Genomic DNA, 21,843 nt, shown 5'->3' with positions numbered 1-21,843 from the left:
AAACTCATGATAACACAATGGCAAGTAAAGTTAGACTTACAGCATTAGAACTTGACGACAAGAAACGATTGTAACGTGAAAAAACAAGAACGTTGGCAATGTGAAGAAGTAAATGATAATTTAGACTCCTACTCTATTTGGAGCAGATTTATTTTCATGCATCAGCAATTGTACTTAAAACATAAAGACAGATTTATAAATAATATTTAACTTTTCATAGATTTTTAAAGAGGAAAATGAAACCAGGCAAGAAATTACAACAAAGAAATAAAGAGTACCTACACGAAACTTCACGTGAACAAACACGGTAACAACCGAGAATGAGTTCGGGGGCCGTTCTATAGAATACATTATAATAATACTACCATTGTAAAGTTTGCACAAGACAAGCGCAGCTTCGGCCAGGGTAACGTTGTCTACTTATTTTCAGGTTTAGTTCATACTGTGGAAATACTATATACGCTGGGGCTGTCACTATTTGGGGGGGATATGGGCAGAAAATCCTCAGTTTAGTTAAGCATGCATAGGTTAGGCTATGCAAGGATAAGATTAAGTAGGCTAGGCCTAGGTAACAAATTCTTGATGTCTCTTAGGTAACCTCATTCCCCTGGTTTTTCAAGATTATTCGGTTATATTTTGATATTTGAATTTTAGCTAAATATGTGAAACAGTTTTTCATGTAGCTTAATACTATGATACTTTAAATCCTAGCAGGGTTTACATAGGTTACTATTGTTTTAAAGCTGTAATAAATTAAAATTATAGTTCTGGACATTGCACATAAGAATTTATATCCTTCCAGGCCCCTTATTGTATTTTGCAGTACTATATACAGCTTAAAGCTCTGTTTGAGATGAGTTGTGCAGGAAGCCACTGGGGTGAATTTCAAGATTCCCAAAGTAGTGGAAATGATGACTGGAGCCTTAGTCCCTCTGATATGGAGGATTTACTTACTCCACTTCCACCTCATCCAACGACCCCAATGCTTCACCAGCCATCTCCAGAAGAGACACCTTCTTTTCAAATGTAAGTCTTGATGTTTACGGTGCTCCATTTAGATGAGCACGGGTGTTATCATAATTTTCTTCAAATCCTTTGCATTTACTGGAATATCACAACTTACATACTTCTTTATTGTGTAATTCCAAAGATTTTCTTACACTACACATTGCTTCCCCCAACTTGACGCAGTGCAAATGGCCTTTATAAAATTTTGACACTCATGTCTCTCTTGTGATTTACTTTCGTAAATTTCCACTTACTTCCAGCCTTTTGTCTCATAGTTCTCATCCTCTTCATCATCTTACAACTTTAATGGTACCCAGAGTAGGCCAGCGTACACTATCAAGTGCTACTCTCTTTGGGATGGTGCAAAAGATATATCCAGGTTTCATCATCATCTTCCCTTCTATCTTACCTCATCATTATAAGGATCATCTGTAATTTCCCTTATTGCATCTTGTCTCTCCCTGTCATACCATGACATCAAATATTATTATTCTTAAAACTATAATCTCAAATTGACTAAATCATTGGCAGATTGTACTATTATTCATGTCCAAATATTGCAATACAAATGATACTGGACTTATGTATAATCTTGAAATCTTGGGTAAGGGCTATGCTCTTTTTTAAATGAATTTGTATTTAGAATATGTATAAAGATTAAAACGAATTTACCAGATATGTTATATATTGCTTAAAAGTAGGTTTGCTAAGTACACAGGCATATCTTGAAAAGACTTTGCATTATTCATCTTGCTACCAGCTATAAAAAGCGAACACTTGGAAATTAAATTTAAGATTTCAGTTTGATGCTGAAGAAAGCCTTGAAATACTATCATTGATCAACATAATTCTAAATTATGTTGATATTGATCATAGTATCAAAATCATGTTAGGGTTCTTAGTTGTAGTGTGCCTTGTTAGACACTATAGGAGGCACTGAAGCTCCATTGCAGTTTATCCCGTTAACACCCACTTGCACTATTTTTTGCCTTTTGATTTTCATCCATGTTTTGATTTTTATTGCTTACTTAAAAAAGAATTCCTTCAGGTGAACCCTATGAGAATCTGAATTCAGCAGCCTTGATAAATTACCTCCTAATAATAACTAAACAGCACACTGATATTTTCTCATCTTTATGATTCTTTACATGTGTACTGTATTGCATATGCTACCATACAGCACACTGATATTTTCTCATTTTTATGATTCTTTACATATGCTACTATATCTTCAAGAGGTGGCCATTCTAGTTGGTGTAAAAGACCACTTATTTGTAAAGATGAAAAATTGTTTGCTTAAATTTTTTTCCTTAATTTTGAATTATGTTGTTCAGTGATAGTATTTCAGGACTTTTTAATGATGTGTTCATAATTGAATTATCTGTAAAGCTGTATTATTTTGAAAGGTAATGGACAGCTTGAAAAATAAAAAAGGAGAATTGAGCAGTATTTTCAGGCAAGATATTTAAGTTTTCAAATTAGGTGCACTGATTGGTTATGTAGAAACTTGAGTAGCCACTAGCAGTACAAACTCATTATGTAAGTGGTATTTTCCCAAACAACCACTAATAATAAAACAAGCAGAGACATGAATTCTCATTTCTGCTAATAGCATGGGTAATCCCCAAGCCCTGTCTTATCATTAATTCACCCATTTACAAATCAAACAAATAAGAACAGTTCTTAAGAAAATGGTATCAACACCCAAGATGGTTCGGTATTGATATTGCTAAAGCATCCGGGACAGAGAGAAACCTTATAAAATGTTAAAAGTTGCATTGATTACAGGAAGCAGTAATGGTTAATAAGAAAAGTGCAGGTAGACAAATTAATTAGTAAGGCAGTATTAGGACATGAAAGTAGGACTAACTCCGTAGTATAAAAACACTACTGTTAGTTGAGGTGCAGGTATGGCAGACTTGTTAAATTTCTGAGGAAGACACCTCAGAAATACCTAATGCCCCAATAAAATACCTAGGAACTGAGCTGTGAGCTGGTAAGAGGAAGATGGAAATAGACAAAATGCAAAAGAAAAAAATTGCTCCACATTTGTGACATTTATAAAGCTTTCATGGTGCAATGAAAAGTATGCAAGAAAGGTGCTAAGGATGGATCAGGGAACTAAAAGCTTATCCTTTACTTCAATCCTGATAAGATATAATAAAACAGTTGTAAGAAGATTTAAAGAAAATAAGGAGTGGTCAGTAAAATGGCAGGTGCCATTTATGAGGTCATTCAGCACTGAAATGGAAATTGACAGTAAAAAGGTGTGAGAGGTGTAACAAGAGGAAAACTGTAAATCATTTGTTAGGAGAGGTTGGACAGTAAGATATAGGAAAGAGAATATGAATGGGGCTACAGTAAAAGGAATGAAAAGGGTTTGCAGCTAGGGGCTGAAGGGACACTGCAAAGAATTGTAAGTAATGCCTACAGTGCACTGCATGAGATGCACTGACAGCACCATCCCTAAACGGGGTCACATAGGTCATAAAACCAAGAATGGCCAGAGAGTTGTAATCAAGAGAAAGATCTAGGAAGCCTTACACTAGTGACCTACTACCCTCGAAATAATGTATAGAAGTTGAAAAGAGAGCCAAGAAAATACTAGAGTGCATTAAACGTCAATTTGCTACACCCCTACTAAGAAAATAGAGACAATGCTAACCATATGCAATGCACTCAGCTTAGAAGAAGGGTATAGAAAGATTATAAGCAGTACAGGTAAGAGCAACTAAACTTATACCATCAGTCAGACACCTTGGATATTGAATATGAAAGAAGGCTGTAGAAGAGTGGTGATTAAGAGGTCAGTAAGAAGAAATGCTGAAGATACTCAACAATTATAAATAATATAAACTAAAGGAATCTACTGTATTTACCTTAATTAGTAACCAGACTGGATTAGATAGATGGAAATGGGAACTCAAAAGGTTCAGTACCAACTACTAATGAACTTTCCTACTTAAAGATAACCTCATTTTGGAATAGACTACCAACCAGTTCAAGAGCATATTAAATTAAGTGAATGATATAATGCAATTGTGTGGCTTATTTGTTTATTAAAGCTTTTGCTTCAGGTGAACAAGTAAGTCTCCCATGTGAGTCACTCATATTGTCTTTAAGAATTTTTTTACTATATCAATTACAAACTCATTTGTGGTTATCAAATGTAAAAATGCGTGTTAAATGTGTGTTTGCTCTATAAAAAATGGACAATATTATATATTAATGTATGGAATTTTTTGTAGGTTTCATGATTATCACTGTTTTTCAAATATCCTGAGGCATTGAGATTGAACTGTCACAGAAAATTGAGTTTACTGCACTATATTGGACTTGTATTAAAGATTCATATATTTGAGGAGTTCTGGATTCATATATTTGAGGAGTTCTGAAGCCATATGCAGAAAAAGAGTATGATTCACTCATAGAGTGATAAAGTTATAGCATGAAAAAGATCTTTCTCATACACTGGTAAAGAGTATGGGGCAAGGAAGCTCCAGCTAGGCTGTGTACCAGAAGTGAGTGAATAAACAACTAGGAGCCTTCATTCTTTTGCTAGCCCTTATGCAATTCTTTTTTACAAATTAAGTTGTATTAGTGCTGGTATATTAATTTTTCAGTTTTAGTTTTCTGTAAAAGAAAAATGTTGTGCCAGCTTTGTCTGTCCGTCCTCAGATTTTAAAAACTACTGAGGGTAGAGAGCTGCAAATGGGGATGTTGATCATCCACCCTCCAATCATCAAACATACCAAATTGCAGCTCTCTAGCCTCAGCAGTTTTTGTTTTATTTAAGGTTAAATATAGCCATAATCGTGCCTCTGGCAACAGTATAGGACAGGCCACCACTGGGCCGTAGTTAAAGTTTCATGGGCCGCAGCTCACACAGCATTATACCAAGACCACCGAAAGATAGATCTATTTTTGGCGGCCTTGATTATAGGCTATGTTGTACAGAAAACTCAACTGCACCAAAGAAATTTCGGCGTATGTTTTACTTTTTTTTTATTGTTGTTGCATGACTTAGTGAGTTGTGACTCCCAGTTTGTTTGTCTATGAATGGTACAATGCATAGGATTGTATTAAAGTATTTGCACCATAGTGTGATAGGATATTTTTTACAGAAAGTTAATTCCATAACACGGTATTTTGCATTTGTCAATTTTGGTAGATTACCAGCTAAGTTCTGCCAAAGTGACCCCCTTGTGCTGCAAACAATTCGACTTCTTCAGTATCAGAGACAAGTTGGGCAGTTGATAATCAGAGCACAGGTAAAAACCATGATTTTTATTGTTACTTAATGTGGAAAATATTTAATGACTCATGGAAATAGATTAAGCAGCACACGGTACTCACATATTAGGTAAAAATATTCTTTTGGGAGGAGCAAACTTGTGCAAAATGAAAACTAATATTGGTGAGATGTTTCGTTTTGGCAACAAAATTAAGAGCCTTAGAAGAAATTCTGCTTGCGGTTGTTTCAGAGTTCTGGCATGGATGGTGGCAGTTTGCCTTCATGCCCCCCTCCTCCAGAAGGTCCAGTATTTGAACACAAAACAATGAAACCTAACTTTCTGAACTTCATACCACCTGAACGCACGTATGAAAACCTTTATTTGTGTAAATGAAAACATAATTATACTATAGTCTGAGACAGACTTTTTATTTAAAAACAATTTTATGTTTCAAGATGGAAATCTTGATGATGTACCTTTTCATTTTTATGTAATTTTTCCATTAGAATCTCAACTTTTTCCATGCATGAAAGTTTAGATTATTTTATAAATATTTTCATATAGACAGAAATTTGAAAGATAATGGTACTTGTAGTTATGTACTGATTATAAGTTACATGTTTTTGTACAGTCCATTTACAAGCGGAAAGAATCAGCCACAATTACCAGAGGTGGAAGGGACAACAGCTCGTCTAATTCTGAGGAAAGCAGTGGCAACAGTATGTGCTCACACTGGTTTTACAGATACCACTGAAAGTGTGCTTCGGTTACTGACGGACATTACTCATGAATTTTGTTTAAAACTGACATCTGCCTTACGAGCAAACACAGACAACTTACTTCTTACAGACAGATGTCCATTTCATGTGAGTAATTTTTTTATATTGTACAGTATTTAAGTTTAGTAAATTTGAGTTAAACAAGGATTACAGTATATTCATTTGTATTCTACAATAACTTGGAAATAGAGTTCAACTTTTTTGTATGATTACAGTACATGTAGTTCATATTGGAGGTAGGTATGGTATTTTGAAATCTAGGAAAATAGCAGCTACTTTTTAATGGAAGGGTAGTATGGCCAACTTCCTCTTTTGCAGTAAATAGTATATTGTAGTTTGATAGATTCCACAAACAGTGTAGTGTCTTTTCATTTTAATCTTTCCTCAGGATGTTGTAGAACAGACCTTACACGATGTAGGATTAGGCAGCATGACTGAGCTACACAAAATGTATCGTGAGCGTGTCCTTCAATACCATGCAAGGGTGAGACTGGAGAGTGCACAACTCTACAATCAGTACCAAAATTTGCTGATAACTAGAGAAACAAGTGTGTCAACACCTGGGTAAATATTTTTCTGTTTATCTCATTCAAGCCTAGTACATTGTGGTTTTAAATTGCTTAATACTGTAATGTGTTATGATGTGAGATTTTAAGAGTTCACCAAAGTAATGGAGGCTGCATGCATTAGAATTATACAAGCTAGTTCAGTTTTTATGTTAATTGACACATCAGTCAGAGTTAAGTGGTGATTGATGGAAGTAAGTAGTTGGCTTACAGTGTTGAATATTGCTGTCAAATGTATTAATTAGTTTGTCAATCCAAACTACTTTACCTACCACTGTCTTTGCTATAAATCTTGATTGGACTTTGGCAGCTATATGGTAATTACCAACTTTAGTTTCTTTCATCATCAACCTGTTAGCAATTGTGGAATTGCCTGTTACCCTGAGAAAGTACAATAATTTCTACAGGTTTTGAAAAAGGTCTTGCTGGTATTTCTTTTGATAGCAAATGGAGAGGTATAGTACAAACAGGGCCCTGGAAAGAAGAGAGTATGTAGAGAACTATGTAGGAGATTGTGTTCATGTGATTCCATGTAGTATGTCCCAGTGTCCACCAATGGACTCCATTGATTGGTGAAGCAGAAGAATGAAGCTACCTGGTAACTGAGTAGAGGCCCTAGCCTTTTTGTCAAATGGTATCTAATGTTCTGGGATGATAGGGAAAGGTCTTTGGGAAACAGTGTTATGTTGGCTTAAATAATGTCAGGTTCATATTCACTTGCCTTAATTCCAGTTCAAGACGAGAAAGTACAAGTGACTGGTGGCTTGAAGAATCGGCAAGTCAGCACCTTGGTTTGTCAGGAGTTTCGCAACCAGGGTTGGATGATGCTTCTGTCCCATCCATTAAAAGTACTTCTAGTCTAGATCCAGAGCTTTCCTTACATCCATTCTCAGTGCTTAGTCAGTAAGTCTGTATACTCTTTGTATTATGATATAACTTCTTTATACGTACTGTACAGTATGATGTTAGTGTGTTTTACAGTATGAATTATAGAATAACATTTTGAAAGACGATCTCTTTAACATACAAGCGATTTTAAATTTCGAAATAAAGTGTATTTTATGGTAACAGCTGAGCACAGAGAAAACTGAGTAAGTTACATATAATGGGTAAAGCATACCAGTGTATCAACACTGTAATTTTAGAGTACTGCACTGTATTTGAAAGTGGCATATGAGAAGTACTGTGTATTTATTTAAAAGTTGATCATAGTTTCATCAATGATACTATTTACAAGTTAATAATCTAATGAAAGATTCCAAACATATTATATCTAGTCATTGGTTATTTTACCAAACAACTTTCAACAGGGTTGGAGCTGATGGTGAGGATGTGGTGCAAAATTCACCTGTTACTACACACCAGTATCAGCCTTATCCTCTCACTCCACGATAGAAAGTATTTCACATTTCATCAGGACTGGTTTGTATTTAAATGTTGTACCTTGTGATCAAAAGCTGTGGAATCCACTTTTTAATGTTACCTTAAGTGTTCATTACTGCAGATAAAAAGAGTACTTCAGGTCAAAACTATGTTCCATACCTTCATTTTCATCTCAAAAATAACTCAAGTATTTATGTTCTTCTTTTCACAGAGGAATTGGTAAACTGTTTGTGAAATGGCATTTATTTTTCTTTTAAGAGTAGTTTATTTACAAAGGTACCAAAGACATTTCTTTAAAGGAAAAATACTTGTAACAAAATGAAGTTTTTGCTGAAATTTAAACCTACAGGTTATTAAAGTTTTTCATTTAACATAATAAATGAAAACGACAATTTTTCCCATACACAATCTTGCTAATAAAACACAGAGTTTTTCAGGCCTTTATTTTCTGGACCTACATGTTTCATAAAACAATATTTTTTATACGTTATAAATGTATCTCATGATGTTAAAAATCTTTTAAATTGATTTACCCAACAAACAAACAAATTATGCAAGAGAAAAGGTTTGAAATAAATATTTCTAACTCAGAGTTACTTCTTCTTCTTTCCTTTACCTTGTTTTCCTTGTTGTTGTTGAACATCTTGACCGTGTTTAGGATTAGTTCTACTTTTCAGTTGGGGTATTTTTTCTGCAGTATATACCATGAGGTCCTCCCGAGTTCTGAAAGTACAGACAAGTTTTGTATACAAAAATGCTGTCATCTATTCAGTCATTCATACTAGTATGAAATAAAATTACAGTAAACAGTATCTGATTCTAATGTAATGAAAATACTCGGGAAAGTAAAAAGCACTAAGAAATTACATGTGCAGTACAGTATATACAGTACTTGCTTTTTTTGTACTATTTTTTTTCTTAACAGGATTAAAAAAAGCTTTGTTTACAAGAAAAATTAAGGAAATTAAGCTGAAATTATACATGAATTTAACTGGAAATGGATGCAAGGTAAAGTTGAAGAAGTTGGACAGGCAAGTGAAAAACAGACCAAAGGGAATGACATACCACACAAAGTAAATGGTAAGCAGTGCCTTCAACAGTAATTTCATAAACAATAATTAATAAATGTTCTTACATATACTGTAACACTACAGATACCACCTTATACTTGGGCTATTGTAGAATATGACATATTCTGTACAGCACTTAGATATTAAATGGAAAGAAGGCTGCTGTGATAACTCTATGTGCAAATTCAGTTATACACAAATGGAAAAATCATCAATAACTCAGTTATACACAAATGGAAAAATCCTCAATAACATAACTTATAACCTATTCTATTGCACTGCAGCTCAGGCCTCTGACTGCTCAGTCTTCTCTGAACAAATGTATTGATTTTTGCCTTGCAATATTCATATGCCTTGTGATCTTTATCATCTTTGCACAGAATCCCTTAAAATGGCCTCAAAGCACAAACATACTGATGTTTGGAAAGTTAGCCAGTGAATGATAGTCTGTAAAGTATCTGATTTACTTAAGACAGTTGAGATTCTGAGTTTTGCCTACAACAAAGAAGCATGTTTCATACGTTGTTAGATGTACAAAAAGAATGAATCATTTGTCAACACAATAGTTAAGAAAAAATAGGGAACATCCTTATACTAGGCTGAGGGAAATGAAATAATAGCAAAGTGAAGTCAGGTAATACAGTAATGTAACTACCAGAGTAAAGGCAATATGAAGTGTGATATGCAAAAAATTCTGGGGAGCATGATTCAGGTGCTACAGACACCAGTCATGCAGAAATGATCAGTTCTACCAGTTGAGGAGCTGAGGGGCCTGAATGCATGCTAAAGACAGGTGGAACCCAAACTCTTCCACTCTGTGTGTGTGTCTCATGACTGTTCTAATGCAGATTTAAGTTACTGTAAATTATTGGGTTTGTAGTTTTAAAGAAATTTACAGTAAGTATTATAATACCCACAAAACAGGATAATTTTTTGCATGTTCGTCAGGGATAATGATAAAATATATTATCTTAAAGTAAATTAAATTATAAAATTTATCATCAAATGAACACATGCGAAGCTCAGCTTACTGAAATTTGGGATTCACAGGTTCTCCATTTTGATTCTTCAACTGTACTCGCACTCTTCCCCAATATGGCGCCTCCTTGCTCTTTTCGCGACAATATATTTTCCTTTCACCAAGCATCTTGGGGGGGAAAAAATGTGCATATATGATGATTAGTGTTCATTCTGACATCTGCATTAACTACAATATAAAAAATGTGAAATATGCAATGACATTTTTATGATAAAGTTTTGTAAATACTTACCAAGTAATTACAGTCTATAGCTTCAACTCACATGGCAGCTAAATTTTGAAATTCACAGTAGTGATTCTTTTCTTTTGTGTAGGTAACTAGCCCCGCCCACTTTCGGGAAAGAGAGAGGAACAACTCGGCAAAGAACTTCAATTTGTTTGTGCCCTTATGTCCATGTGAGGGGAGGAGGGAGGGCTCCCATTCTGTAATTACTTGGGAAGTATATATGAAATTTTATTTTACCATAAAAATGTCACTTTTATATAAGTAACTTACCAATTAATTACATAGCTGATTCCCACATTGACAGGAGGTGGGATACATGGAATATTCTACCCCAAAACATTAGTATAAGTAATGAATTTGAGAATGGAAAAAATTCCTAGCACTGATACAATGCTTGTTGTTTCCTCACCTGGTAAGAGAGCTACTGCAGGAAGATACTGCCTCTGGTTGGTGCTCATCTTAGCCCGTAGCGATGTGGTGGTATAGCCAGGAGTGCCTGCTACTGGGTGCAGTACCATCACAAAAAACCACCAGACAAACAACACTGTTACCTACACTGGATAATTAAAAAACCACCACCCCTCCACTAAAAACTGGTGGGTATTCAGGTACACGGTACTCCCAGGATCCCCTAAGACTCAACACCCTACGTCAAGGTGAAGAGAATAAGGATGAAGGGATGCTTCCTACACTTCTTCCCCCAACACCATGCTAGCCCACCAATAAAGGACTGAAGGTACTGCAACTGTTGAAAACTGTGTAATGGGATGTAAGTGTAAGTAATGGGATGCAAAAATCGACTTGCATTTCCAGCATGCTGCTTGGAGAATGGAAGAGAGAGAGAGAGAGGTTGTGCTTAAAAACTAATGATGTTGCTACAGCCCTGATTTTGTGAGCTCTAACTTTAAAAGCAGGTAGGAGGTCTTCTCCAATCTGAGAATGTGCTTCACAAATGAGGTCTCTTAAGAAGAAAGATAGGGCATTCTTTCGTAAGGGGTCGAGAGGGGTCTTTGACTGAACACCACAGGGTACTGGAAGGTCCTTGTATCTCCTAAGTCCTAGGCAGATAATATTTTAAAGCCCTCACTGGACAAGCACTCTCTCTTTACCTTCCGAACCCAAAATCTCTAAACTTTTAATGCTAAAAGAACGAGGCCAAGGTTTGGATGGAGTCTCGTTCTTCGCTAGGAAACCAAGGGTATAGGAGCAGACTGCATCCCCTCGAGAGAACCTGATCCTTCTATCAATAGTATGAATTTCGCTGACCCTCTTTGCAGTTGGTAAGGGTACTAACAGGAACAGGGTCTTCTTAGTAAGATTCCTTAAGGACATAGAACTAAGGGGTTCGAAAAGAGGGCCGCAGAGCCATTTTAGGGCCCCATCTAAATTCCCGATATTAGCTCTGCTTTCTTCTGCTTGCAGGTGTTAAACGATCTAATAAGATCGGATAGGTCCAAGTTTGAGGATACGTCCAGACTCCTATGTCTGAAAACAGGGCTTAGCATGGCCCTGTAACCTTTAATAGTAGAAGAGGACGAGTTTCTGAAGGTCCTCAGAAATAGCAGAAAAGCCACTATTTCTGTTATAGTTGTCTGAGAAGACAAGATGCCATTGCACTTGAGTCAGACATAGTTAAGAAACAAGTTGACTAACCAAAAGTCTCAATCTTGAAAAAATTGCTGACGGCTACAATACAGTAAATATACTTCACCAATTGGCATTAAACCTTCAACCAGAAAAGTACATGAATTCAAAATCAGCTGAATGCTCACAACCTTCGTCGTAAGCTGGCAGAAACAAATTGAAGCTCTTTGCTGAGTTGTTCCTTTCTTTCCCAAAAGTGGGTGCGGCTAGTTACCTACAAAACAAAAGAACTGCTACCGCGAATTTCAAAATTTTAGCTGCAGTGCAAGTTGAAACTATAGGCTATGTAATTACTTGGTAAGTTACTTATATAAAATAGTTTTTTCAAAAGCCACATTACACTTTGGAGGAAAAGACAAATCTGACACAATAACGACTACCTTATTTTACAGTAGTAATGCAAAGTACAAAAATTTTTAGTGTTTCACAATCAGCAAGTCAAAATGAAATGATTTCCCTTATAGAATAATATAAAAAAATTAGTTAATAAAAAATGTACACTTAAAAAGGAAAGCTGATAAGGAAGCATTTTTTGATAAGTCCATTATGATTTTACTATTGCTATCCTTGGTTGTCTCACATCCAGTAACTAGAATTTTTCATTACTGTAGGGTATGAGTAAAAAAGAAGGGATACTTTTGGTGAAATGGTCTTATTAACATTATGTAATTGATAGCCACTGTTGGGATCAATTTTGACAGAACATAACTACCAAATTTGCATTATAAAAATGAGTGCCATAAGTTATAATAAACAATTAGTTTATGTGTAAGGATGTAATAAGGTTAATAAACTGTAACATGTAACAATGCTAAAGAACATATTTCATCATATAACTTTATAAAAAAAATGCAGTGAAGTTTTGCAAGAAATTTATTATGGTTTCAAATGAAATTTGTAATTACCTGAAGTCCAGTGGTGGAGATAACATCCATCATTTCTTTTATAGTTGGAGAGGACACAGCCTGCAACAAAGAATACATTACAATGCATTTCATATAATAGTTATTATCTGAAATATTCTTAATTTAAAGTATACACAAAACTCTTTCAGTCCTTACACAATGTATTTAGCCATTTTGAATATTTTACCTCCAACTCAAGTTTTTTTTGGCAGGGCTTATATACAAATAATCTGTGTAAAAGAAAAAGGCTCACTGTAATTTAATTAAGAAATAATCATTGTTGTTATTAATGTTTTTATGTCAGCCTCTTCCTTTGTGGGGTTATAATTGAAGTGAAGTCTTTCCACTCATCTGTCTTGTGCACTGTCTACCTGAACTCCCATTTGGTCTGGGTCTTCACCTGCACCCTTTTCTCATAACTTCCTGTGTTTAGTAACTTTAATTCCTAAGATACTCTTGTTCTTCACTGGTGTTTCATTTATTCATCCAAATAATATATGTTAGTTGTTAAGTAACATGAGAAATTTTGTAAACATGGTAATGGGAACTTTATTTACAGTTGAGTTTTAAATACATGTACTGTTGTTAGGTGGACAGCATCCAACAGCAATTACTGTACTTAACTCTGATTTTGATTACTCAGCTATATGAACAATTTAATAAAACTAACAATGGTAAAAGCAGAAAAATTAGCACCTTAACTGAAAACGATTATCCTACCCATTCTGTGAAGCACAAAAAACGCATGCTAGTCATAGGGATGTCAAGGTAAAAGCACCCAAGAAACTAAGCTTGTTACAAATTGGGGTTAGAAACAAAACAGTATGGTATAATATCAATATCTTCAGGTTTTCTGAAAATCATTCAATAACAAACCACAGCACAGATAATGAGGCACTCTTTAGGCAACAACTGGCTATTCAAGTTGAGGCTGGCAAATTCCTAAAGAATTCATCAGCCATGTTCACTCACTCGATGAGATTGGCCCTTCAGTTGACTCCTACAATATAGTTAATGTCTGAACAAAAATTCATAAATATCACCATAGAGACATGTAAAAGTATACTGTGGTCTTTAACCTACTGTACTCTAATATTTAGCCATGCAAATGATGAACAAATAGGAAAATGATACATATGTGCATTCATGTGGTGAAAAACACAGGTTAAGAAGAGAAAACATATAAATATCAGAACACAACAGAAATTGTAGCTATGTAATGTCATTATGGCAGAAAAGGAAACCCTGCTATATATGAACTATTTTAGTCAACTAGATGCATTAGCACAGAAACAACTTCTAAATGAGAGTTCATCAATGATCATAACACTTTAGAACTGGTCTTAGTTAGTTATAAATGATTTGTTTAACCAGACCTCTGAACTCTTTTAGAGTTCTTCTCGGGCTGGGATTAGAACTGGTCTGTCACTGACTCTGACATCTGTCACTGACTCTGACATCAGCATAACCCATCATAAAACATATTTTGCAAACAACTTGAGGATATTGGTGAACTTTATATTTTTTCATAAGGACTTTTATCAAGAGATTAACAAAAAAGCACAAAACTTACTTTCTCCTTGGGAATTCTACGGCCTTCAGCACGTGACTTATCCTTGTTAAGGTAGGCTGGATACAGGCATACCCATCTGAAAAAAATCTCCATTATATTAGGTTCATGAATTACATGAACGATTACCTCCATAAATCTAATTTGATTAACAAACCCTTAATTCCCTGTAAAGAAAGGAGGTACTGTACTGAATATCTAAACCCTATCAAGGTAAGGCTGCATTTCTCTTATAGAATTTCTATGCCAGTCTCTAGGGTGACAGATTATGCATATCGTTACATAATTTCATATTTTAAAATTTTGCAGATCACCATCACACCAGTGCAGGGGTTTTGACAAATACTGTTCAGTCAAAAATTAGTAAAACTGAAGACCACTACTGCAGCCTGGTTCGCAACACTCTTCGAAAGGAATATTTACAGCTGGTTTTTCATGTTTTTTTTATTAATTTTTATGACATTTACCGTCTTTTGTTTATGTTTTTATGTTCGTCTCTGAGGGGTTGGTACCGAACATGGTACCCATTTAACATGTAAACTGGTAGTTACCAAAACACTGGGGTGCTGTAGTAGTTTTCAGTTTTACCCCAAAAATCCTTTTAGTAAATGATATCTGGGTGCAGTTTACAGGTCCAAATTCACTGTCCCTTTGTGCGTTTGTTTAAGTTTTCTTTCCTATTTTCAATTTCTTCTTTCGACACATCTGTGAACAGAAGTATAATTGCTAAAAAGTGAGCAGTTTATCTGCTTACTGAAGCCAAGACTGTAAAAAAACAAAGGGAATAAAGCTCTGCACCTCACACAAATAGTGTAGTGTGCCTGTAACTGTTTGTGGAGTGAGAGGTTAAGAACCAGGAACCAGGTAGGAACCTGACGCGGGCTTTTGCTATTCAGCATCCACTTTTTGGTAAATTTGAAAAAATGAGCAGTTTATCAGCTTACAGAAGCAGCGATTTACAATTTTCTCAAAACTCTATGGGTCCACATCTCCTAAGAATGTTTTTGCTTATTTACATTCTTCCTTTACTCCTTTTGTTTTTTACAATCTCTGCCTCTGTAAGCATTTAAACTGATCATTTTTTCATTATTTTCCATGATTCAATAAATATTTGATAAATCTGTGTGCTGATCTTGACTATACGTAATGCAGTGAATTTGGGCCCATAAACTATACGATTACCCAAAGCTCTACCTTATTATTAATATTTGCTCAACCATATGAAGCAGGAAAATGGCAGTCGGGGAAAATAAACTAACCTAGGCTTCAGCCCACTGCCTGAGTCTAGAATATGCTCCACGTTTTGGGCGTTATATTAGCCTAGTCACACCACTGCCATTTCCAATACATTACTGTCAGTGTGACAAAAATTCGTAAAACTATACAACTCCAGACAGCTTCTTACCTTGGAAATTGAGTTTTCCTACACTTTAATGTTGCTAATGACAGAGGTGGTGGTGTTTACGGGCAGTCAATTATTATCAACCTCACATCTCTATCGGTGACCCTTTGGGAATGGAGGGTTTTGGGTGGGATAAAACACAGGGATACAGAATGGACATGTTGTTGTTAAGATGGCCACCCTGGAATGGTTCCGCGTATATGCAAAGCATATGGGAACCATATTTTCGAGAAAGGATTGGGTAATTCTAAGCCAGCTGTCCGCGGTGAGCTAGACTGTGGCAATTGGCGTTTTTCTATGTTATTTTACTTGCTTTACAAGAATTTAAAGTAATATTTTGTCGGCCGGTTGTAACTAAACTGTAATTGACCTTTAAAGACTGCACGACGTGAATTACCTAACACAGGGTAGGTCTAAGCCGGCATTCCGCGGCAAGCCCCCAGCCCCCTCCATAGCTAATACGGCAAAATTGTAACCAGTAAACACCTCTAAGGCATGTTATGTTGGTATTTTTAGGGGTGTTTACTGGTTACAATTTTGCCGTATTAGCTATGGAGGGGTGGGAGGCTTGCCGCGGAATGCTGGCTTAGACCTATCCCACGTTAGGCAATTCAAGCCGCGTAGTCTTCAAAGGTCAATGACAGTTTAGTTACAGCCGGCCGACAAAATATTACTTTAAATTCTTGTAAAGCAAGTAAAATAACATAGGAAAACGTCAATTGCCATAGCCTAGCTCACCGCGGACAGCCGGCTTAGAATTACCAAGGATTGGCTAAGGAAACCTATTATACAAGGAACTATACTACCCTAACCTAACCTAGTAGGCTGTGTTAGCCTACTTAGCACGGGGCCGCCTGGTGAAGGAAACTCCACTTTTTACCAAAAGTTCCCCTATAACACTGCGCATGCACGACAGCATTCCAGGATGGCCAGCATACAATAACATATCAGATCTGAGGTTAATTACAGGTTAATTACAGTCGACCACCAAAAAATACAGTAAATTCTTGATAACCAAAATAGCCGTGCAGTTATACTATACTTCTACATAAAAAAATTACCTCAAGAACTACTGTCCTAAGAGCCTGTGGCAAGAATTCAACATACTGATCACTACTAACTACGGTATAGGCCAACCTAGCCTCGACTAGGGATAGGTTATTGTAGACCTAACCAGGGTACCATGGAACAGGTTCATTTCCAGTTGTTTTCCCATTTATGTTATAAAAGCACTGAATATAATGGCTAAATCAATATAATAACTGAAAAAGTAAAACTGTTTGCATACCTTTCATAGCCATCTGGTAACTTATTTGGGACGGGACGTGGACCAGCGAAAGCGGCTGCCATGATTGTTTACTTTCAGTGCTGTCAAGTCTTCTTCATTCTTTGATGACATGATTCCTGATCTCTACAGTGATTTCCAGAAATCTTGCGACATACACTTTGAAATGCACTCACCTTTCCTTTTCCTAAAAACTATGCTTTTTAAACTCACATATGATTCTCTCAAGTAGAAAAATAAGTTTTTGAATAATTTTAACAAATAATGGGTACTTCACACGTGCACTGCATTTTCTTAGTAAGGAATCAGTTTCATATAAACAGGAATATGAAATAAAATAACATTTTTGGAGAAATGCTAAGCAAAAAGGGACGGAAAAAATTAAATACACGTATGATTCTATCCTGAATTAAGAGTCAAGATGGAGGAAACTCGAGAACAGATGCTCTGAGATAAAAAAACCCCATGAGGTACTTGATGACGTTCTCCACTATAAAGGGAAGATCTTGGTACCAGTTTAAATAGATTGAAAAAAGGCAATCAAAGAACTTTACACCTATATAACTGCACTGAAATAGTGTGCTCATAAACGTGTTTTTGGGGTGTGAGTTAGTCGTGCTAAGGCTTATGCATATACGTATGGATTAACCTTGATCGTTCCATTATCAACACGACCAGTTACTAGTGAATGAAGCAGTGACTACATTGGTCTTTCGTTTCTCTGAATTTATCTCTTCGTGGTTTTTTTCATTTACCTTATTTCATTTCTTATTAAGAAACAATGTCTCTAGTCCCCCATTTCTAGTGATTTTCATCACTTGCTCATTTGTTCTTTTACATCCTGTTTTTTTTTTATTTTTTTGTTAACGATCTTTTCCAATTCATCTAGTCTTGTGATCCTGTTTTCTCGAGGGTCTTACTCTTTTTAATAATTATCCCTCTTTCTCCACTTTCTTTTCAGATCTGTCGTTTGCATATCGATTCAAACTGCCCTTTCTTCATCCGTCCGATGTCAATTCTCGACCATATCTGAACGGGTCACCTAAACTTAGTTGAGTTCAGTGTCTATTCTGTAGTTGTTTGAAATGTAATTGAAGCTCACTCTCTTGTCAATATCTTGGGTGTTCATCTTATATCAAATTTAATTCAGTTCAAACTGCTAACTCTGATTCTAGGATATTACATGTCCTGTTTCGATGTCATAAGCTTCTCTTTTTTTCAGTGCAGTTTCCTAAGCTATAGAATGACCCTATCCATCCCGGTGTGACATTTTACTTTGATGTTTGGAACGTATCTTACTGTGCCTCTCTTATAAAGAAGAGTAAGACTGAATCTCCTAATAGTGATCATGACCTTAGTCTTGCCTTATCTCTCTCTCTCGATCTCTCGCAAATCTCTGGAGTGCTTGATGCAGTAATCTTTCTTCTTTTTTTTAACGGCTAAGCAATGGAATTCTCCCGTACTTTATTTCTTAAAGAAATAAATCATGATTATGTAAATAATCGACAGCTAAGTCAACATTTTGTTTTAAATACTAGGGCCTTTCAATCCCAATATAAATTCAATATATTCAAGTTCTTTTCCATCTAAGAATGCGTTGCCTCACTCATGATGTCGTTGTGATTCAGGAATATATGAAAAATCATAGTACCAGATATGATAACGAATTTTATTTACAAAATGATGGTACGATGTACACATGTAACAGAATTTTGTATGAAAAAATAAATGACAGAGTTGATAATGCAAATGACATGGAATGGAAATTTATGAAACGAAATCTGAAGGAGTTATTTGGCTCCTTTGCAGATGGAGTATTCGTAGCAAGCGTCACGGCAGCATCGGCCAAAACCCCCACAATCAGTGTCACTTTCACATTGCTGTGGCGTTATTCTTTCTCCGAGCTTGGGGCAAATGGGCGTAACTGCGGGGCACTCAAAGGCAGCTGAAGATTCTGGAACTGAAAGAAGAGGAATTATGGTTTGATGTGCAATCATCATAACTATTTGTCATCGTCTAGATTATTGTCAGCTTTGTACTTGCGATAACAGTTACACCTATGATTAACTACAGAGAAATATCAAGGAACTATCTAATTCATGTGGCTTACCTTGGGCGTCATCACAAATATATTTCCCATTTGGATCTTTCATAAATTTTTTGCAGTTGGGTGGGACAGCAGATTCGGTCAGTGATGGGGTTAAACCTGCGGGAATACCTCCGGGTTGTTTCTCCACGGACGGTACTCCACCCGCCACTTGGCCGGGAATAGGACCGACTGAATTTCCTCCTTTATGAGGGACATCTACAATTCCTGAAGCTACAGGAACTACCCCGCCGGATAGTCCGGGTTGCACATTCCCTCCCTGCGCATGAACAGGTTTCTGACCCGGTGCTGGGTGACTCACGGGTCCTGAAGAAGGCACTGAAGGAATTCCCGCTGGGTGAGCACTAGGTTGTACAAATCCTTGCGTGTGAATGGGTTCGCCGCCTGGGGGGGATCCTGCATGTCCTAAATGACCTTGCGGTTGTCCATTCACTGGCCCACTTGGAACATAAGGGCTTCCAAACTGTCCATAAGATGGTCTAGGATAGTGGCTACCAAAGTGCCCATAGGATGGCCTAGCTAAGTGGCCTCCATAGTATCTCCTGTGTGGAAAGGCACCTGTGCGATATGTAGGGTCATACGTTCCACCTCCAAAATTGATAGGATTGAACGCTGGTCTATAGGAGTTGACACTCGCCACGAAGAGCGCAGTCGCCAACACGTTAATTGCAAACTGTAAGGAGTAAAAAGAATATCATAAATTAGATAAACTCAAAGCGATCGTGCTTACCGTAACCTGAATATTCTTTATATTAACCTAGTAGCGTGTAGAAACGGTAATGGGAAAATTTTAACAACAAAACATCGACAATGAAAAGATTTTGAGTTGGTTTTTCTTTGATATTTGCTCTTAGGAAATTATGAATAATCTATTTTTATTTATTTTGCATTTTCTAGGTACCTTCGTTAATTTTACCTTGTTTCAATATCTCTTGAGATGGTCATCTTTCCACTATGTCAGTAAACCAAACTACCACTAGCGGATAATGACAAAATGATAATATTGAAAATTTAGACAACAATAACATAAATGAGAAATATATAAAAATGAAAAAAAGTAAAAATCTATTATAGAAATAATAACATTCTGAGAAAAATAATAATAATAATAATAATAATAATAATAATAATAATAATAATAATAATAATAATAATATTAATAATAATAATCTTAATGATAACAGCAATGGATTCGAGTTTCCTGATAGAACAGGCGATTGCTGTCCATTCATATTTTCTATTTAAATACTGAATGATATGCTGAAGAAAATATATTGTACTATGATACGACGGGAATATATATATATATATATATATAAAAATATGAAAACTGGTGCCCCCCATGAAATTTTTCTGGATCTGCTAGTGCAGACTACGATGCACTATTGCAAAACTCGTTCACTTTGCTGAAGTCATTTTTCCTTTCAGTCTCTCACTTATTTTCACGGTATAAAAATTACCTAGGCAACACGGGATATTTTGTAGGTCTGTGTATAATCACGAGTGTTTAAGCTATCCAGAGCTTTTATTTAATTGTCGATGTTTAGAATGATTCTGTTCATTATACCAAATTCAAATTTTTCTGTTGATCACTTTCATCGTTGTTTTATCAGAAGAATAAGCTAATTTATGAAAAACCTACCTGCATTGTGCTTTGTTTTGTTGATTTTCTCCGTCCTCTTGAACTTTGACGAGTCAGGTCAGGTAGTCTTCTGTTTCTAGTCTCAGGTCTCCGTTTTCTTTATACCCTGGTAAGGGAAAGGTCCCGCCCACCGGGTGAGTTGTCTTGGTTCTCTAACGTAAACACCGCCATTATTTATTCCTTCCTATTATAGTGGATATCCTAAAGTTCTCGTTCAGTTGGCATTTAGCATAACATCCTGGATATTCTGTATATTATAGATGTCCTATAGGTAGATGTTTAATAAGTATTTTTATTATATTTTCAGAGTTGGAAGCTTTTGTAAAGATTTCATATTTCTTCAGGTATGCCGTAAGGATCTAAGATGCAACCACAATTCCGTTGGTTACCCAACCCAGTATTTCCCCCTGAAAATCGAAAAGACAGGTTTTCCAACGGACGGTGCTTTTCTTTGCTGTTCTCAAATGTCTTTTCCCTATTCAAGGGATTATTATTATTATTATTATTATTATTATTATTATTATTATTATTATTATTATTATTATTATTATTATCATCATCATATGACCTTAGAAAGATCAGCACTCACAGACGCACTGATAAATCACACTGGATCGAGAATGATTTGATTACATTATTACATAATAACAAATTACACCGCCGTGACCAGCAAGCAAATAATGAGACGTTTCTTCTTGTGTGTGTGTGTTTTTTTTAGTATGTGTAAGAAAGAACAGACAGAAAATTGTTTGATAGGAAATGTCGTGAATCATCAGGACACCTGACGGGATTTACGTCGTAAGAGGGATTGTTGCTCCCGAGGATTATCCATAGTCTTATTAGCCTAATTATGTTATTTGATACAACCGGATGCAACAAATCCTGAATGAGCAGTGAAAGATCCCTACACGAATGGCGCATTGTGCCTCTTGAATTTGTTATTTGTTATTAAGGAAAATGAATAAAAGACAAAGTGTTTCTT

At 35.9% G+C, this 21,843-nt stretch overlaps 3 protein-coding genes across 3 annotated transcripts; 1 reads left to right on the top strand and 2 right to left on the bottom strand.

Moving 5' to 3' along the window:
- Positions 1–282: 282 nt before the first annotated feature.
- Spt7 lies at positions 283–8,567 on the top strand. The gene is made up of 8 exons (XM_067083959.1): positions 283–406; positions 803–1,026; positions 5,180–5,279; positions 5,493–5,608; positions 5,875–6,109; positions 6,411–6,586; positions 7,321–7,491; positions 7,899–8,567. The coding sequence occupies exons 2-8, from the start codon at positions 854–856 to the stop codon at positions 7,981–7,983; spliced, it is 1,056 nt and encodes a 351-aa protein (XP_066940060.1). The 5' UTR covers positions 283–406; positions 803–853; the 3' UTR covers positions 7,984–8,567.
- Positions 8,401–17,271, bottom strand: Srp19 (signal recognition particle 19). The gene is made up of 5 exons (XM_067083960.1): positions 17,116–17,271; positions 14,429–14,504; positions 12,856–12,915; positions 10,073–10,188; positions 8,401–8,694 (listed from the first exon to the last, which is right to left on the bottom strand). The coding sequence occupies exons 1-5, from the start codon at positions 17,175–17,177 to the stop codon at positions 8,565–8,567; spliced, it is 444 nt and encodes a 147-aa protein (XP_066940061.1). The 5' UTR covers positions 17,178–17,271; the 3' UTR covers positions 8,401–8,564.
- Positions 17,272–18,767: 1,496 nt separating this feature from the next.
- On the bottom strand, positions 18,768–21,000 carry LOC136826636 (uncharacterized). The gene is made up of 3 exons (XM_067083958.1): positions 20,862–21,000; positions 19,223–19,892; positions 18,768–19,072 (listed from the first exon to the last, which is right to left on the bottom strand). The coding sequence occupies exons 1-3, from the start codon at positions 20,865–20,867 to the stop codon at positions 18,903–18,905; spliced, it is 846 nt and encodes a 281-aa protein (XP_066940059.1). The 5' UTR covers positions 20,868–21,000; the 3' UTR covers positions 18,768–18,902.
- Between the last annotated feature and the right edge of the window lie 843 nt (positions 21,001–21,843).

Source organism: Macrobrachium rosenbergii, chromosome 41, assembly GCF_040412425.1.
Source record: "Macrobrachium rosenbergii isolate ZJJX-2024 chromosome 41, ASM4041242v1, whole genome shotgun sequence".
In the NCBI taxonomy this organism is placed as follows: Eukaryota; Metazoa; Arthropoda; class Malacostraca; order Decapoda; family Palaemonidae; genus Macrobrachium; species Macrobrachium rosenbergii.
Note: the sequence above shows the minus strand (reverse complement) of the source record. Positions and strands in the feature narration are given on the sequence as shown.

Excerpts from the sequence above, each read along its gene's own strand:
- Spt7 (XM_067083959.1), top strand. The coding sequence starts at position 854 with ATGAGTTGTGCAGGAAGCCACTGGGGTGAATTTCAAGATTCCCAAAGT. Across the intron at positions 6,587-7,320 it reads ACAAGTGTGTCAACACCTGG|TTCAAGACGAGAAAGTACAA; the intron begins GTAAATATTTTT and ends CCTTAATTCCAG. Across the intron at positions 7,492-7,898 it reads CCATTCTCAGTGCTTAGTCA|GGTTGGAGCTGATGGTGAGG; the intron begins GTAAGTCTGTAT and ends AACTTTCAACAG.
- Srp19 (XM_067083960.1), bottom strand. The coding sequence starts at position 17,177 with ATGGCAGCCGCTTTCGCTGGTCCACGTCCCGTCCCAAATAAGTTACCA. Across the intron at positions 14,505-17,115 it reads TTACCAGATGGCTATGAAAG|ATGGGTATGCCTGTATCCAG; the intron begins GTATGCAAACAG and ends GATTTTTTTCAG. Across the intron at positions 10,189-12,855 it reads TCTCCACCACTGGACTTCAG|ATGCTTGGTGAAAGGAAAAT; the intron begins GTAATTACAAAT and ends TTCCCCCCCAAG.
- LOC136826636 (XM_067083958.1), bottom strand. Across the intron at positions 19,073-19,222 it reads TATTTGTGATGACGCCCAAG|TTCCAGAATCTTCAGCTGCC; the intron begins GTAAGCCACATG and ends CTCTTCTTTCAG.